The sequence below is a fragment of the Mus pahari genome, chromosome 11 (genome assembly GCF_900095145.1).
Source record: "Mus pahari chromosome 11, PAHARI_EIJ_v1.1, whole genome shotgun sequence".
NCBI lineage: Eukaryota > Metazoa > Chordata > Mammalia > Rodentia > Muridae > Mus > Mus pahari.
The window spans coordinates 13,312,445-13,332,450 of record NC_034600.1 but is presented as its reverse complement, the minus strand read 5'-3'; the positions used below and the strand labels follow the sequence as shown (position 1 = coordinate 13,332,450).

The following is a 20,006-nucleotide window of genomic DNA, read 5'->3' as shown; positions in this document are numbered from 1 at the left end:
ATAGGGGACTTTGGGGATAGCATTTAAAATGTAAATGAAGTAAATACCTAATAAAAATTGGGGAAAAAAAAGAAAAGTTTTCTTTTTTTCAAACAGGTGTATACATTTTTTAAAAAATAAAATCTGTAGTATGGGGTGTAGCTCAGTGTTTGAGTGCTTGCCTAGCATACACAAGGCTTTTATTTCAATCCCCAACAACATAAAACACAAACACAATAAAAACTATAATAGTGTGGAACTCTCTTGCAAAATGCTAAGTTCTTCCTCTGATTTTTTTTTTTTTTTTTTAGTTGCAACAATAGGTCCCCCTGGTGGAGGTTGAAAATATGTGTCCTATTTTTCTGTGGTCAAAATCGCAATCTAATTGGAGCATGTTAACTAAGTGCCATTCTTCTTTGAAATATATAGAAAAAGCATAGTGAAAGCTGTATGAAAAGAAGGTGCCTGATTAAAGGACAGTGGACAAGGGTTGGTTTATCTTCTCTACATGTAAATTTGTATTTAACAATATTCATAATTGCAGAATTAAAACTCCCTTTTACCCTAAAAACCCCCCAAAACATCAAATTCCAATTGACAGTTAATACAATCTTCAATATATGATGTTTTCTAAAATTAGATTTACAGATTACACAAACCTTGCAAAGATTCACCATACTTGGTGTATATTCATGTATATATATAAGACAATGATTCCTATCATTATTCTCTGATAGCCCTCAAGACAATCATCATGAGAGTGTATGTTTCTTAGTTTATATTAGGCAATATTCTGTCTTAAGAATTGGACACACGGGGCTGGTGAGATGGCTCAGTGGGTAAGAGCACCCGACTGCTCTTCCGAAGGTCCAGAGTTCAAATCCCAGCAACTACATGGTGGCTCACAACCATCCGTAACAAGATCCGACTCCCTCTTCTGGAGTGTCTGAAGACAGCTACAGTGTACTTACATATAATAAATAAATAAATCTTACCAAAAAAAAAAAAAAGAATTGGACACACATGTGCCAACTTCTATGGATGAGTAGAACAGAAGTTCTTGAACATGTTTCCAATCAGTTTCATCAGTGGATGCCACCCACAAGCTCAGTAATTTCAAAAAATCATGGAACTGACTTCATTCTGTACCCCTTGGCAAACCCCTTACGTTGCCAGTTCAGAGAAACAATAGAAATTCTCAAAGCAGAACTAGGGTCTTCTATCGCAAAAAGTCCTGAAGGACCTGAAAAGCTCATATCTGTGTAAAGAAGTGCCAATCACTTGAACTCAGACCAGTAAATACTTGGTTCTTTTTCCACCACTGCCCTGTCGTTGCTCATTATTTGTCAATGCCTTCTACTACATCAATCCTAAATCTTTGACTTTCCGTAGTCACAGAAGCAGCCCTGGAGGCTACTCATAACAGTTAGTGGACTTCTTGAAGCCTAATCCAACAGAATCCATGAGTCATAAGATACTAGGCCAAGTAATATACATAGTCTGAACCCATTTGGAGATGATAGCATTGAGCTACAGTCAACTCTGTAGTTCATGTTGGCCTGAAATCCACTATGAAGTGCAGGTAAATCTTGAACTTGTGGAGATCCTGCCTTGGCCCGAATACTGGTATCACCAGCATGAGCCACCATGTCTAGCTTATGTTACTGGTGGTACTTGAGGTGTCACTGAACCATGAGTATGGGAATTAGCACTGCATGCATGCTGTAAGTCACACTGTAAACCACACACAATTACATCCAGTTTCTCATCTTTTATTTCAATTTGGATTACTGGATCAAATAGGAGCAGATTAACCTCTCTATAGTGGTCTAGCATTTTCCCTTCCCTACAAGCAGAAATCCTTATAAAAGTTAATTAACCATATATCAAAACAAGTAGGCAACAAGAAGGGCTGGAAATATCACATAGCAGCATTAAGGAGAGATGAACCCTCTGAAATCCTAGTTTGATTCTGGCTCTGGAATCTGTAGTCTCTATTGTCTAATTGTTAGTCTCAAGATTCCTTTACCAGGCCTTAAATAACTACAGTTGTCTGTATTTATTCTTCTCATTCTTGTTGGCAATTTGTTTTTAATTTAGCAATCCTAATATATTTGTGACATCTTCCACTAACTTATTTTTGAAAAAAAAAAAGTATAAATTTTAAAATGGAAAGTAAATTGTAAAGAATTTGCTTTATCTTTTTTTTTTCATTTGAATTATTCTTTTAAAAGTACAGACCCTATTAGACTGTAGGAAGCAAGAGGCAGGCACGTGTCACTTAAAAAATAAACAAAACCTCTGGCTCTTAATAACTACCCAAGTAGCTAAATATACAAATCATAACTTTCAAGTTTATTTCAACCAGCTGTTAATAGCATGTCTAGAGTTCCTCAGTCTGTACCTTCAACAAACGGATGAACATTTAGCTTACCAAAGATGAGTACTCAAAGAAATTAAACTTCTTACCTCAAGTGCACCAGGAACCTGAGACATCCAAGGTCAGATACAAATCACTTGAGCCCACAGGCCAGTGATGACTTGGCAGTCCTTCTGCTGCCATCAGAGTCCCAGCAGGCTTAGTATTTCTCCAGGACTTCCACCAGTTCCCACTGTATCAACCCTCATTGATAGCTGAGTGGGAGAGTGCCTGTCTAGTGTGTGCCAGGGGCTGACCCCTAGTATTAAAAGAAAATAATGATAATAATAATTTACCTCTAAACAATATTCTAGCTATTCTGGTGTGTATTTAAAAGGTCCTGATAGGCCCTAAAGATCACAGACTTTCCAAGGCCAAATAATTACGGAATTACAGGCAGTTAGGCCCATGGACCAATAATTTAAACTACAGAATAACTCTAATTGTAATAGCTTATATTTTCACGTTTTTGTAGTTCACATTTTTACATTTATTTTTTTCCCCAAATGATATCTTTTAACTTTCTAGTTTAATTTTTTTTTCTTTTAATTTTTGGCACAGTGGTGAAGCCAATTAGATTTGAATTCTTAAAATGCAAATCTTTCCTCTTTTCTCTAACTAGTTTTGAGGGAGTTACTTTGTTTTTATTGTCACTGTTGAAAATTATCCTACTATCCCTTGGGATTTAGATTCATAACAATTATCGCCCAGCAAGAAAGCTAGAGAAGAAATCTCCCATAAATTATAGTCTGGGCCAGTTACTCAGATTTAATTGAACATTTAATCTTCAAAGAAAATGAAAAAGGAAATGTAGACCTTGCTTAAAATATGGTTGCATCTACCTGTTTGGCAGACTTTAAATGCATGAACTTTGAGAATAATCAAAATGCACATTTTACAATAAAAGACTACTCCTCAGTAGGCCAACCCCAAACCTTTACCCTGCTGTTAAATCTAAGGTGCTTTCAATGGTAGAAAACATGATTTAGAAATATTTTTATCACTCAGCATTTAGTTGATGTACATTGAGTGGTTTTTATTCTAAAGAGCCATCTATCAGTGGGCTCTCACCGCTAGGTCACGGGAGTTCATGTTCTACAGTGCACACGTTTCCTTGCAGTCAGTTTGCATGGACCTTTCGGAAGACCCTGGGGATAGGCCGTCTATGGTAATGCCACACAGAGAAAATGGTAGCTTTTTTTAGAGAACACAGTGGTATGTTGGGCAAATGTTACAAGCATATTAAAATCAGAAATGTCGAACTCCAGGGATTCTATTAAGTATCCCTGATTTCTTTTATTATGGAATAAAGAAAGTCTATTCTAAAATATTGTTAATTAAGTATAAAATGAAGGTAACCTGCTGATCTTCAGTTCTATAAAAGGTCATATTCCTAAAAATCACTGCATACTGAGAAATGTTTGTGTATTCTCAGCATAAAATTTATAATTTCTAAAGTTCTGATAAAAAGGCAACTTAGATTTTTATATATAGTTACCTAATAACTAATTACACTTAGTATCTTGAGTGTTCCTCATTGGGGCAACTCTCACACATACATCAGATAAAACAAAGCCCTGACTTTACTTTTTTAAACTACTTTAACACAAAGTATTTCAATTACCTCTAATTGTATTGTCTTGCTTTTGCTTTTGTTTGTTTGTTTTTGAAATTTAAAGAACAATCACTTAAATTAACAACTCACTTCCTCTTAGGAGAGCTCCTATCATCAAAACTGAATACTGAAGACGTGATAGGTTACCATTTCTCTGTGACCTATCTCCCATAATCTTTTGTTTGCCCTAAACTGTAGTTAGGCAGAATTGCCCATTAACACTTGGAGATTCTATCACCACTGTTTCTTGATACATCATGGATTATTCGTTTACCTAGATAAACCTAACCCTTAAGTGTTTTCTATGGCTTCCATTTTCTCTAGCACATGAAAATTCAAAGTTTGAATCTTTCATTTTGCCAAGAAGTTAAATGATTACAACTGTATTCAACAAATGTAATGAAGAAATGTTCACCCTCAATTTGTCATTACAAAACACAGATTTCTAAAATATGTTACACAGCAAAGATGGGCAGATATGTAGAGTGCGTAGTCCCTCCAAACTGAAGGACTGTACTCTTAGGATGGAATTAGACTTACAAATTGCCCTGTACTGAAATGCAAAATGTCAAGGTTGATGACCCCTTGAGTGATGAACAAATGTTCCAGGCTATTGTCATTTGTTTTTTCTGATTTATTTTCAAATACAAGTAAAAGTGTAAAAAGATTTTTTTAGAATCTATTGTTAATAGATATCAGAAATCTAAAATAAAAAATTTACCAAACATTAAGATACTAATAAAATAAGTATTTTATTAATGAATGTCAAAAAATGTGCATGAAAATAAAAGCAATTAGCTAGTGCTAAATTTAGAAGCCTCCAAATAATATACACCACATGATTTGATGTTTTAAAACTTTATATAAACATGTATTATAAATGTGAAGTCAACTACTACATTGATGACAAAAACTTAACAATATTGAAATATACATACAAAGGATGCTTGGTTTTGTTCCTTTCAAAAAAAGAACTACGTTTGATTGTTTTGTTTCATTTTCTTAAACTGGACTCCAGGCACAGAAAGAGAAGATAGATGGTAATAGTAACATTTTGGTGTTGAATCTTGTAATTCTTTATATGTCACCAGTCATAATAGCAATGAATTCCTCTTGATTTACTGTGGCAGGAAAGACAAGGTCATCGTCAGAGACATAGAAACCTTCTTAACCCAATGTACAAAAATCTTACAAGTCAAAACAACTTATTCAACGGAACTTCTAAAAGTATATACAAATGTGATAAGCATTATAAATAAATAAATATTCTATTATATTAAGTAGGCACAACAAATGATCTCCATTACCATAAAAGTCAGCCACAGACATAATATGTGTCACAGTTTTAAAAGTGACAGTTTTACTATAAGTAGTTAGGCACTCTATAAGCAGTACTTTACTAATATATTTAGTAAGGCTTCCCTTCATAAGTTAAGTCTGACTATACCATGCATGTGAACTAACAGAATTCTAAAGAATGAAAAAGTTTTAAAACTAGGAAAAAAAATAACAAATTGTTAATTTTGGAAGCTTATTTTAAAAAAAAGTAACTGAAGCCAGTTACCTCATGTAACCCTCAAAAGCATCAACAGAAAAAGTAATTTAAGAAAATACAGATTATTATACAGCAAGTATAGAACAAGAAAAGTAAACATATAGGAAACAGTCACATGCTAACAACGTGACACTTTTACTAAAACTGTATATACACTTCAGTAAGGAACTTGAATGTATACATGTTTAAGACAACATAATAAACAGAACTATAATAAAGAGGACTGAATAATGTCTAAGAAGTACACACACTCATACATAGGAATGTGTAGAAAACCAAGTTTCCTAAGGAAAGCAGGTAAGAATATGGATGTCAAAACTTCGTAAATCTTTAAGGCACAAGCTATAAATGGCAACTGATTATAGCAAAAAGCACCACACTGAAAACAATGAGCTGGCTTCATGTCACAGCTCTGTACACACCAGCTCTGCACCCCAGCTTCCGGGTGCTTTAGACCGTGTCTTCTGAAATCCTACACAGTGATTTACTGAGTGACACGCTTATTCCCAGGGGTCAAATGAATGCCAACACCACAGAGGTACTGTATAATGCATCAAAACATATGCAGGGCTGCTGTTCTACAGTGCATCTGAATCAAGTACAGTACAGGTGAATACATGTCACTATAACATTGTTGCTAACTGAATGAACAATGAATCATGAAGCTGAAAGAACTCATTCTCAGGCACTGGATGCTAAAGTATTAGAGTCATGTTCTTAATATGTGGGTAAGGATACTTTCATGCTAAAGTTACCTTCAAGTGGTTTAGACAATGTTCAGTTACGGCATAAATGTCAAGAATTAATCTAGGCGGCTGGTGAGATGACTCAGTGGGTAAGAGCACCCGACTGCTCTTCCGAAGGTCCTGAGTTCAAATCCCAGCAACCACATGGTGGCTCACAACCATCCGTAACGAGATCTGACTCCCTCTTCTGGAGTGTCTGAAGACAGCTACAGTGTACTTACATATAATAAATAAGTAAATCTTTAAAAAAAAAAAAAAAAAAGAATTAATCTAATAAAGTAACCCCAGAGCTGGTGCAATAATTGTGCTCAGTTTGAAATGGAGAATAAATGCACAGAATATAAAATATGGATCAAAAAGTATCGGAAAACACTACTAAAGAAGAAGTCATTAAGGAGATTTTCGATATAGACAACTCAGGACTTGGATCGTCAGTTAAAAGTATGGCACTTAGAAAGAAGGGAGGGCACGGTGGGGAGTGCCATCCATCGCAGGCACAGGAAGAGGAAACACCTAGAAAAGGAAACCGTGACTTAAGACCAGTGAGACGGCTTACTCAAAGCTGGCAGACTTCCATCAACTCCTACTCAGTCTTAAAACATTTACAAGGTATTCTGAGAGACACGGAAGAGACAGGATACAAACCAACTCACGAACCGGAGAAATTCAGAGTTGGGACCTCTTCGGTTAAATAACACATCTCAAGAGTTTATGAGAATACGACCTGTTTGTCTCCCAACTAAGAATTCAAATAGACAAGAATCCTAAGCCAGTGTGGAGCTTTATCTAAAAACACAATTGAAGCAATCTACACTGAGGCTTCTAGGCCAAACCAGAAAGTATTATTTTCTTAAGAAAGCAATAAAAGGAGCTTCAAAGGGATTTGGTTATAAATCATTTAATACTGTAACAGAGCTATGACTAAAAAGTACTTTAGTTTTATTAAAGAGTTTACTTTTCTTAAAATATAAAATTTCAATAATCAAACTTCAAATTCAGCTTCAAAAAGTTGTAAAAGTCACAAATAGTTGTTTTATGTTATTTATATATACTTTAACATATAATAGTATTACAAAAATATTTTAATCTATTTCATGATTTAATATCCAAAAACATAACACTTAAGTCTAAAACAGTAAAGAACTAAGTAACTAAAGGAACCAAACTAGCCTCTTGACTACTAGGGAGGTGACAAGAAAGCCAGGCTTTCTAACTTCACCAACAATCTTTCTGACATAAGCATCTGAGTGGGCAAGAAGATGGCTCAGCCAGTAACAGCATTAGCCACATAAGCCTGAGGACCAGAATTCAATCCCCAGGACCCAGATAAAAACCTGAGAGATAGTGCACATCTGTGATCTCAGCACTCCTACAGACAGAAGGGAGAATCCTAGCAGGTATGCTAGCCAGAAGTATGCAGCCCGGAAACAGAAACAGCAAGTCACTCCCTCAAGAAGGAAGGTGAGAAATGACTCTCAAACACACAGACACAAACATAGACAGACAGACAGACAGACAGACAGACAGACAGACAGACAGATAGGCACATACACACACACACACACACACACACACACACATACACACACAATCTATATGAAGTCTGAGTACCTGAGAAGCTACATGGCTTCAAAAGAAAAAATAAAAAACCAAAGTTTAGCATCAGAAGTACTAGTCAATAAATTAATACACTGCTTCCCATAGCAGTTAACATCTTACTGTATTATCTCAAACAATACAGAATGTCCTTTTCACTATGGAGAGTTGAGTCGGAGTTTTGCTGCTATCATGGACTAGCTCTGAGATAATCTACTATATATGCATCTGTCTTATATGCATACAGCTCCAGAACTGTATCCACTTTACAGAAGCTATTATGAAAATTGAGTAAGACTCCAACCATCATTATCATTATTTAAAAAGTGATCTTCTGCTATAGCTTCTTCTTCTTTTTTTTTTTTTTTTTTTTTTTTTTTTGGGTGGTTTTTCGAGACAGGGTTTCTCTGTGTAGCCCTGGCTGTCTTGAAACTCACTCTGTAAACCAGGCTGGTCTCAAACTCAGAAATCCGCCTGCCTCTGCCTCCCGAGTGCTGGGATTATAGCTTCTTAAATGTTACTTTCATCTTTATAAAAGCACATAGTATACTTTGTTTTATATTATTTATATTTATTTTGAGAGACTGTGGTGTTAATCTTCTATATCTTCAGATATGCCTATATATTTATGTCTATTTTGTAGTATACATTATTTTCCTTCATATCCACACTCACAGTCTTTATTTCTTTAAACCCATAATGTTGAAAAAATAGTTATTCTTAAAAATTGGATACCATTAAGCATTTATAAGAGCAAATAAGTTACTAAATGTCACAAAATGGCAACAAAATATTTTTATGTTCAGCAGTTTAAAATGTAAAACAAAAGTACAAAACTTGGTTTGCAACCAAGAGGATCCATATTAAACACACTAGAATATGAAGACAGTTTGCTCTTCTAAATGTCATGAGCCCTTAATGGCACCCTCATCAGCCGCATACACCACTGTAGAGGCTTTTGAGAAAAAGATGATGTTTCAAATGTTCTTGCTGGGGAAAGTGAGAAGCACTTCAACAGACAAGTGGGCTATCTGCTCCCTAAGAGGAAAAAGCAGCAAAGCCAACGTCATCAGGATATAGATGGTCAGTACATGACAGTTAAAGCAAGAATGAAGATCACAGCATAAGTAGACCTCAGTACTAAGTGTGTACTTTATCTGCGGGTAGTGAAGATTCACTCTTCAGTGTCTGAGCACAGAAATGACAACACTACAACCCACATTTAGGAAAAGAATATTATCGACAGAATGAAAAGGAGATGAAGACTAATAAGCCCAGAGGGCAATGGGAAGGCTGTGAAGAGACACCGGCATATATTTGCAGGACAGGTGGTACACAACGCTGCACCTCACAGGCAGCCTGGGAAAGAACACTGTGACATTTTAAATATAACTCAGGACCTGAAACAGAGCAGCAGAGAAAAAACAAACAAACAAAAGTAGATTAAAAGGGGTTCAAAGAAAAATTGACGAATTTAGTCATAGTTCAGAAGTGTAAGCAGGCTAAGGAAGAAAGCACTGAGATCTAAACTTTTAGTAATATTTCATCTTCAGAGAAGTATGTATGATACTGCGTTATAGCTTATTAAGTTGTCTTAAGGGTCTGCTTCAATACAAATGAAGCTTTTATAGAGTTTGGCATCCAACTGGACTCACATCTCTTCAGGAGGCTAAGACAAAAGGATCTTAAGTACAAGGTCAAACTTGAAATAACTTTAAGGTATCATGAGTTTGTCTTAAAAAATAAAAGGGAAAGAAAAAGTGGGGGTGGGGGAGAATTTGCTGGGAGTCCCAAAAAAATCAACAGATTTTTAGACAAAAGTAAGGTAAACTTACTCTCTCCATCGCCGTCTTTGTCAAACTCCTCTATCATGGCCCGGAGCTCCTCATCGCTCATGTTCTCACCCAGCTCTCGGGCAACACGCCGTAAATTCCTCAAGCTTATCTTTCCGGAATCGTCATCATCAAATAGTTTAAATGCTTTCAGTATCTCCTCATGTGGATCTCTCTCTAGTATCCAGTCTGTCACTAGAGTTAAAAAAGAAACTTTTTAAGTGAGGACGTTCATGTAAAAATCAGCTATTCACTGAGAGCCACACCTGGGAGTCTGTCAACATTTAGTCTAATAATTAAATGTCACGGTAGATCACTAAAACTCAAAAATAAAACCTGAATTCCAAATCCAAATTTTAAATGTTAAACTCTTAATGTCTGTATTATAAATGTAAGCTAAATTATATTGTACAAAGGCCAAAAAAGGGACAACATATATACACTATTGCCTACTATTGTTAAGAATTAAACTGAGGATGAGAGATGGCTCAGCAGTTAGTACCACTTGTTCTTTCAGAGGATCTGAGTTCAATTCCCAGCAAGCACTTGGCAAGTCACAACAGTCTCTAACTCCAGTCCCAGGGGCCCAATGCCCTCTTCTGACCTAGGCCCTTCACACAAGTGCAATGTAAACACACACAAGCAAAGCACTCACTCTTAGTCTACGTAAGTATAACACATAAAATAATTAAGCCCACAAAAACATTACTCAACCTCTCTCAGGTCACTAAGTTTAAGTGAACAATTTGCCCTGGCCATGTTAAAGCTGTTAAACAGTTTAATACTCCAATTCTTCCTCTAGTTGAATTCAACTAAGCCTGCAAAATTAACAGAAGTCATTGCCAACACCAATATAAGCATAAGACAAGTTAGTAAATGCAAATTCTATCAGCACTTTCATGATTCAAAAAACACCCTGATTTTAGCAACAGTGAAGATGGGTTAAACCGCCTCTGGAAGCGGGTCTAAATCATGTCCACTTTACTTTTTTAGAATAAAGCCACATATCAATACACTAAGCTTATATATTTTAATAGCATAGGCCTTTAATCAAGTCATAGTAAAAACTGATGTCTATAGTATAAAATTTTATGTTGCTTGTTAGAATTCTCAAAAAAATCTATCTATGAAGTAACTCCATATGCTGTTCTACTACTATAAGAAAAGGCACTTATCATTCTATCATTAAAAGTGAACTGCTGGGATCTATAGATTCATTTGAAAATTTCAAATGGCTGTAGATGGAAAGTACTGGGATGTTTATTGAATCCTAAGTGAAAAAAATACAATTTAAGTCCTCTACAAGTTGTTGTCTGTCTATTGTTATTTCATCTGTATTTGGCTGAATAAGCACCTAGTCAAAGCTAATGTTACATCAACTACACATATATCCAAAATTATCTTTCGCCATTAATTTTATCCAAAAAAAGGGTTCCAAAAACCTAATTGAAGTCTATTAGTATAAGTATGCAAATCAAAGCTCATAAATATTCAGTAACAAGAATTGGCATACCTACAGCCATAACACCAAAATAAAATACCACACTTAACTCTATGGCACACATTCAACTTATTTTGAATTCAGTCCCAACAAAAAAGCAGGACAAGGAAAAAAAACTGTTATGAAATTTTCTTCATTGATTAAGTAGCATACATGACAGGTAAAGCAGAAAGGTAGACTGCCGAAAAGACTAATGTGCTTAAGCCACCACAGACAACAAGTACGCACACTACCTCCCCGGCATGCGCTACCAGTACTTCAGACAGATTGGTCTATAACACGTCCAGTGATACTCTCTGACAGCACTCGCTTCTCTTAGGACCTGTAACTGCCATAACCCTGAGTAGCTAAAGCATCCCCCGACATGAAGTATTTTACGGTGACTCCTCTACATCGTCACCTTTCATTTCTGTTCTACAAGTACACTTCTCTGTAAGACATCTTTTTTTTTTTTCAATGAAAACAAACCAGGCATGGTGGCCCACACCTATAAAACAAACAAACAAACAAAAAAAAAATAGAAGGATTTAAAGCAATTAACACACACACATAGCTAAGATATCACCTGGTTCAAAAAGTTCAAAATTTCTGTGCATGCAACTATTTTCTGTTGTTTGGATTTAATGACATAAAGCACACTAAAACCAATTACGGAGGTATATAATTTAACTACACTGTTGGAAATGTCAATCCATCAAAAGTATTAGGCCTTATAAAAAAAATCACATAAGGAAACAGAAAATTCTGAAAAGACAAATCAAAATCATAAAAGATAAAATTAGAGATCTGGGGAGATTGCTCAGTGGTTAGAACACTGGCTGCACTTCCAGAGTTCAATTCTCAGCAAGCACATGGTGGCTCACAACCATCTTTAAAATAGATCTATAGGAATCGGACACTGTCTTCTGGCATGTAGATACCTACATATAAACAACAAAGCACTCCTACATTTAAAAAAAAAAATACAGAGAGAGAGAGAGAGAAAGAGAGAGAGAGAAGTTAGAAAGTTCCTATCCAAACACTTAATACTTACTTCAAACTCAAAACTGTTGGCCTTTCAAGTCCTTCTATGGGCTTGGCAGCCTCTGAGAGCTCCACTGAAGGAAAGCTCACCACATTACTGCCTCTGGAAGTGACATGACCCCAACCCCACACACACCTCTTCATTACCCGAGCATTGGACACTACAGTTCTGAAGACACTGTCTTACTTTACTCTCTTTCTTTTCACGCTACCAATCTTGACCATTCTACAACTGTCTGCCTCCAAAACCGCTTCGCTCATCTCTGATCTCTCATCAGTTACTGTTGTAAAACACAATCTCCAAACCCCACTGACTGAAGTCCACCTTCCTTCACTATGGAAGACCATCAAGTCTGACTCAAGGCTGCCGTCCCAGTGCTCTGACCCTTCGCTAACAGATGGGACTGCATGAGACCAAGCTTCTCAACATGCTGAACATGTAGTACCACTCCGCTTTGTCACTTTCTATGCTCGACTGCATCTACTCTACTCCTACAATCTTCTTGGACATCTTCTATCCCTAAAGATTTATGTTAAAAAAAAAAAAAAAAATCCCCTTCGCAAAAACTTAAATTTTCCTGGGTGAAGACTTGATAAAGATTTCCTATAAAAGGCCTGATAGGAAACATTTTAGGTTTCCTAAGCTCACAGTCTAAACTGCTACTTGGTAGGAGAGAAGCAGTGTCCACAAACGTGGGATGCACAGAGAGCACAGTTCAGTTCAGTCCCGGGGCTACAGGTAACAACCCTGACCCTAGATAGCAATCTCTCTCACACAGAATCAAATGTACTGTTGTCACCTGCACTTACATCCTAAGGTCCTCAACACAATTGCTTGGTAATCTTAACTACCATTCATCCCGCCAAATGCAAAAATTTAAGTGTTGAATAAATACTCAAAATAAAAACACTATAACATTTTATTTTAGATAGGATTTTAAAATGTAAGAAATACAAGCCAAGAACAGATGAAGTGAAAATATTTCACTTCTATTGACCTTACTTTAAAAGCAGAAATTCCTGAAACACCTGCTCCTCATTAGCCTCAGACAAATGATGCTAGGTACCACTGCACTGAGAGTACTAATGCTTTTTCCTCATAATGGGGAGAGCCCAATAAGCCCAGGCACATCTGGAGATATCTGTGGGACAGTGTCCTTAGGCAACAACAAATGGTCCACAAAGCTAAGGTTTAGGTGATATGAAACTCTGTTCTTAAGTAGTAAAATACAAAAATCTACAATACTTAAAATAGTACTTATGAAAAATGTTTTACAAAACTATGAATAATAATGCTTAAAGTAGCCTTCGAAATTAAAGACAGAAAATATAACAATGAGATTATAGAATAGAATGTTTTAATGTCCCAACAATACAAATATATTTCCAACTTCTGAATTTTGAAACAATGGAAGCACTATTTTCTCTCCCCTGGCTCAAACTCTTCTATGTGTTTTGCTTGGAGACAGAGTCTCACTGGCCCTGTCTGGCCCGGGGTTCCTTACAGAGCAAGTTGACTTCAAACTTCCAGAGAACGGGTTACTTCTTTGTTCTGAGTGCTGAGATTACTCTTAATCACAATACCAGCATTTAGTAGCTCTTCCTATCCAGTAGAGTCTTTAACATTTCACATGCTGATCACCTACATACCTCCCTGAAACCACATTACACTGCTCCCATTTCCTCAATGAAAATGAGTCAGACACAAATAGACCAACCAAGTTACACAGAGTCAGAACCAAGCCCTGAAGCCTGGAATCTGGTTCCAAGGTAGCCTGTGCTAACACTTCACTGTGGTGCTTTTATGTGCCTTCATTATAGCTTTGTCATGAGAGCATCATTTCTACTCTGTCCAGACACTTTGCTTCTCCATGTTAAATGACCTGTGTATGTGATCAACCTCAGGAGACCATGGACACTGTGAGGAGAAAGGTGGCTCTTGCTCTCTTCTCAAGGAAACAATCCTACAAACTAGATGGGAACAAATATGTTTCTAAACTGGACAATCTGCCTCAGAAACAGGCAATATAGTGCTCCCTAAGCAAAGGTCTGTGTGTTATGAGGACCATTTCTTCCTCTTATATTTATCCTTTTTCCTCTGCCTCCTGTGCTTTAGGTAGAGTTTCCTAACAAGGGGGGAGGGGGGCCTTTGCCTTCTCATTACCATTTCTTTTCTTTCCTATATTTATTTAAATAAAGGTTTTGTATGTACCTATAACTGTATTAGTTTTAATTTTTTTAATATATGGAAATAACTACATGACATGCTTAGATTATGACCCCTAAAATGGTATCATTGGTTAGTAACTTAACAAAAATAAGCCTATATATTCATATAATGTGTGTATAACACTGTAGGCAATATAATTAAGTTACAGTAGCCAAGTCCTAGCCTTCCAGAATCTTCTGTTGAAAAATCGTTACCTGTATACACCCTGAGTAACTTCATTAAGAATCACTATCCAAGATTCAACTACAGTAAGCTGCCACCATCTTCAGGTGGCATTTCCTAAGTGCTCCTGCTTCTACCCTGCCAAAGACATCCCTCACAACAGTGTCGTCGCTGTTGTCTCAACTTTACAGCACAGCACTCTCCCTGAGATTAAGGTTAGTGAGGACAGAGCCTAACAAGCTGTCAACTTAACAAGATGGACTTCATGTCCCCATCTCCCACCAAGACACCAAATCTTACTTCCCTCTTCTCCACTGTACTAACAAAAATCACAGAGCACAGCAGTCTTCACAAATATTCCTGAACACCAGGATACTAAATCTTCTATTTTACTGACAAGATATAATTTTTGGTCACCCTATAGTGATTAATTTTAATAAACCATAAAAATCTAGACAATAATTCCTTGTTCAAGAAGTCATCAAAAGCCAACACTAATTCTCACAGTATAGCTGGAAATATGTTTTTTTTTTCCTTTGAAAACATACAAAAACCTCATAATTTTCCAACAAGTACTGGGTATAAAGGCGACTAAGCACATACCAACTTCATTAAAATCTTCAAATGTGATCTTGCCTGTGGCTTCTCTGTCATAATCTTTAAGAATCTTCAACACATCAGCCTTTTTCACATCAAAGCCCAAGGCTCTCATTGCCACCTTTTGGATTAAAAAGGAAAAACCAATTGTAAAGCACTCCTTACAAAAGAAGTAATCACTGGTTTCTAAGATAGTTTACCCATCTTAAAAGACAACAACAGATTAGTAAAGCACAATTATTCTGTATTTTTACCTCTAACTTAAGAATATGAAACATCCTGGGTTTTCATTTTGAAAATAAATAAAAATTATTTTCATTGGCATTTTGCTGTTTTATATGACCAACTAATTAAAAAGAATTTACAAAAAATATATAAAACAATGCACTAAATACAAAGATAACTATTTGTTACCAAGGGATTAAAGACATATCACAAATATTAAATGGCTAGACAAGAGCATAAAAGCAGTAAAAATAAATAAATAGATAAATAAATAGATAGATAAATATTTCAGGCCTCCATGGTTGACGTAGTGGAATTTCATAATCTTATCACTCAAGAGACAGAGACAGGATTGTCATAAGTTTGAGACTAGTATGGGATACATATTAAGATCTTTTCTCTACAAACAAGCAAGCAATCGGCTTTCCCACCAGAGCATACATAATTAGCTACTGTGGTGCAATTAGTTTCAGATGACTGAGTTTAAACAGAAAACTGCTACTAGTACCAGGAAAGGAAGGCTATGTCACTAGTTAGTGAAGTCCTTATGTCAGACATCTCTTACTGAACAGAGGAAGAGCTGGTGGAAAGGATGGGAGACAAAGCCTGGGACAGAGGGCTGTGAACAGAGCTGCCACCTTCTCCAGGCAGGGAGGCTCTGAGCAGAAGTAATTAGTAACACGTGGAGGTAGTGGAGATAGCAGCATCCAAAGAGCAATAAACGCAGAGGAAGCTTTACTTAGTGTGCAGGGGCAGCCAGGAAAGGCTTATGAGCTACCAACATGGTCAAAGAATTGAAGAAAGACAGAAATGTACGGGTAATGTAAAGACAAATCGGAAAGTAGGAAGCTCCAGCTGTGAAACCAAACCGAAACAGTCGATGCCAACAAACGGCTGAGACACTGTACAGGACTAACACTGTACAGGCTGCACGGGAGGGAGCGGCAGCAAGACAACAGTGGGATGGGGAAGGAGCTAAAAGAAGACCTCAAGACTGAGGCCACAGCTTCAGGCCTGCTGTGACTTTTAGATAGTCTACCCTCTCACTACAGTTTCTACCCCTACTTGAACTGCTTAAAAATCACCTACAATGTTGCCCAATTTAAAACTACAGTTAACATTTAAGATCTCAAATGTGAACTTTCTTACTGGGTTGAACATAAGAAATGTGTTCAGAACCAATTTCCCACTCTATCTTTACTCGTAATTTTAATCCTTAAATTGAATATTTTCCCTCAGCACATAGCAACATTAGGCATCAGACAATCTATATCCTTTGTAACAGAGAACACTAAGAGTGTGTTAGTACTATCTTAAAAATTAAAAGCTCAACCTCAGAAGTGTATGAGCAAAGACGACATCTCTCCATCTCAAAACCGTTTAGGTTGCACTACTGAGATAGCTCAGTGGAAGAGCGCTCCTCGCCCTGCAATATTGAGGACCCGAGTTCAAATCCCCAGCACTCATGTAAAGAGACAGGCATGGTTGCAGGTGCCAGTGACCCCAGAGTTCACTCTCTAGCCGACCCAGCCAAAGCACTGAGCTTCCAATTCAGTGGGATGGCCTGACTCAAGGCAAGAGTGTTGGAAGACACACAAGGCCGTATTCTGCACTCCACATGATACACAATGGAATGTACAGGCCTGCACAAGCAACATGCATAGGCCACAAACACTGTGTTTTAAAAACCTGAGCTATACCATACCCCAGAGGAGGACAGCCATGGGAAGAGCACGCTAAGAACTGTCCCTTTAACTGGATAAATGGAGACGTTATACTCTCCATCACTACGCACTTAAACACAAGGTTCTACAAGCCATATTCCGTTTTTACTAAGTTTTCTTGTACCACCTGTGGGTGGGCACTACAAACAGCCTCACAGTTCCGAAACAAGCTTCTAAAACAGACTTTAAGGCAACGGTCACAAATGCAACTGAGTTCAACAAAAATGGGTCTTAAAGTCCCATTACCTTTAATTCATGATAATCTATGGCTTGGTCTTTGTCCGTATCAAACAGCTCAAAAGCATCTTTAATTTCTTGCTTCTGTTCTTCAGAGAGCTCTCTTCGTTTTTTCCTTTTTGTTTTGTCTACTACAAGCTCACCTCTAGGACACAGAAAAAAGTCTTTTTAGTCCACTTTAAGCCGACTTAGGACAAAGAATCGTTTTCTAAATTTCAACAAACCAGAAGAGTCTGGCAAATAAAGGAACTGCCCCTAAATCAATGTCCTGTAGTCCAAATGTACTTTTATAAGAGAAATCCTAATCAAAGTCAAAAGCACCGAAAACACCATACATATTATTCATGTCATCTACCAAGAGCATAAAAAGAAATAACAAAAAAATCAACCAGAATAAACTTGATTTTGGACAGCTTATAAATTCTCACAATTACTACAAAAATCAACCATAAAACTTAAAAGGTTACTTTTGCACTGTAAAAGTTCAAAATGTTTTTAGATTATGCACTTCTAACAGTGCTTTGTGGTTTTATTCCACTGATATTAGCCAGGCAAAATGGTCTAAACATTCAAATACTAGACACCCAAAAAAGGATCACAGCATGTAATAGTCGTGCTTAAGTCTACGTGATGTTTAAAAGTGTTTTAACTCTCACTTAACATGTAAACGATAGGTTAAACGTCTTCATTTTAAAACGCTGGAGAATCTAAAAAGGGCACTTGGATCTGAAAATGTCTGCCTTAAAAAGCTGCCAATGCAAAAAGCAGTCCAAATGTAGAAACGGGGTGGATACCACACGTGCACCGGCACGCTCTGGAAGATGGAAGCGTTAAACCTCAAAACCCTGCAACTCGGCTGCCGCTAACCGCTCGCGTGAGGGACGCCCGCCCAGTGGCCCGGCCCTGGGAGCCGACTCGGTGCTGAGCCGGAGTCGCCTCCCGTGACCCCAGCTGCCCCCGCTCGCCACGCACCCACGCCAGCTACGCGTCCTTCGTCACCCCGCGGAGCCAGAGGGACCGCGCGGCCCGCCCGGGCCACCTTAGTGTAGACGGACAAGGCGAGGAGCCAATGGGGGCGGGGATGGGCGGAAGTGTAAGGCCGTTGTCACGGAAACGAGCTCCACCCGAGACGCCTAGCGCACGGCGTGCCTCGGGGCCCGGGGAGAAAGGCCAGCAGCGCTCCTGCGACTTTCCAGAGGAAGCGGGCGACCGGGGCCGAGTCCCGCAGTCGCGTGAGGGAAACCTCGCGAGACTTCACTCGGGCTGCGGCGGCGCTCGGCACCCGCTCCCGGCCCGGCCTCCCGTCCACGCCCGCCCCGGCCCTCCGGGGAACGGAGGCGCGGCCTCCTCGTTACCGACCTCAGAGCTAAACTCATTCTCTCTTCCCACAGAGATGTTCCACTCTAGGCCTTTACCGCGACAACCGCTCAACAGCCGCCAACCTCCACGGCCTCGGGACCACCCACCAGACACAAGCTTCTGGGCGCGATTGGCTGGAATTGCCCACAGCCGGCCTGCTGGGGCGGGAGCGTCGCTGCGCTTCTATTTTCATTGGTCAGCATTCATGTCAATCAAGTACAGATTTTTTTTTTTTTTTGGCCCTGCTGTCGGTCCGGCCCCCTGGATTGGCCGGATACTTTCCCGACTCCTTTGCGCCCGTAGTAGAGTCGCCACGCGAGAGTCAGGCAGGCGAGGCGAGGCTCCACGCGTGACATGCACGGCGTCGACCGAGGGAAGGGAAAAGGCACAGCACAAGCAGCCTGCTCAGAATGAGGGAGCAGTTATTGGGGAACCAGATCTGCGAAAAGATGTACAATTGTGGGTGGCCGGTGCACCTGAGAAACTGAAATCCAAAGGCGACATCTTTATTCTTAGCTCAGTAAGGACCAAGCTAAGCGTTCTTCCCCCGTACTACTCTCCAGGTGACTTTAAGGCAGACTGGATTGTGGATTAGGCTTTTCATTTTGTTGTTTTGTTAGGTCGTTGACAGTGAGACTATCCAAACCACCCTTTTCTTCTGTGCGATTGGAAATGTGTTTGCTTCTGCTTCTCGCTTCCTAATGCTAGGAAGTGTTTATGTGCATCTTGTCTTCACTCCCCACCAAGCCTCTCAAAGTTTACTTACACCATCAGGCTGCGAGACTGACTGTCTTCAAGGCCAGGGTTCGGTTTACACGAATATCGGTACCAAATAAAATATCTGGAACCTAGGTGCTCCATAAATACTTGATACATGAAATGGGGGATTATTGTAGAAAACGTGGAAACTACTGAGCTAACCTGCAGTGCTTATCGGTATAAGTACAATAAACTGGGACTAGGAATTAGAAACGGCAAATATTGTATGTAAGCTTGTGTGTGAAGGAAAGACACAATGTAATTGGCAGTGCGTGTTGGCCTGGAGTATAGATAGGAATTTGGACAAGTAAAGAGGAAAGAGCCTGGCGTGGTGGCGCACGCCTCAATCCCAGCACTCGGGAGGCAGAGGCAGGCAGATTTCTGAGTTCGAGACCAGCCTGGTCTACAAAGTGAGTTCCAGGACAGCCAGGACTACACAGAGAAACC

General features: G+C 38.5%; 1 protein-coding gene across 1 annotated transcript; it reads right to left on the bottom strand.

Annotated features, from left to right (window-relative positions):
- Positions 1–4,637: 4,637 nt before the first annotated feature.
- Positions 4,638–18,915, bottom strand: Cetn3 (centrin 3). Its single transcript, XM_021208468.2, has 5 exons — positions 18,801–18,915; positions 17,451–17,586; positions 15,262–15,376; positions 9,746–9,937; positions 4,638–5,134 (listed from the first exon to the last, which is right to left on the bottom strand). The coding sequence occupies exons 1-5, from the start codon at positions 18,815–18,817 to the stop codon at positions 5,091–5,093; spliced, it is 504 nt and encodes a 167-aa protein (XP_021064127.1). The 5' UTR covers positions 18,818–18,915; the 3' UTR covers positions 4,638–5,090.
- Between the last annotated feature and the right edge of the window lie 1,091 nt (positions 18,916–20,006).

Bases quoted from the DNA above. Each gene is read 5' to 3' on its own strand.
- Cetn3 (XM_021208468.2), bottom strand. The intron at 15,377-17,450 runs GTAATGGGACTT...TTAATCCAAAAG, and splicing joins TAGATTATCATGAATTAAAG to GTGGCAATGAGAGCCTTGGG. The intron at 5,135-9,745 runs GTAAGTTTACCT...TTCCTGCCACAG, and splicing joins CAAAGACGGCGATGGAGAGA to TAAATCAAGAGGAATTCATT.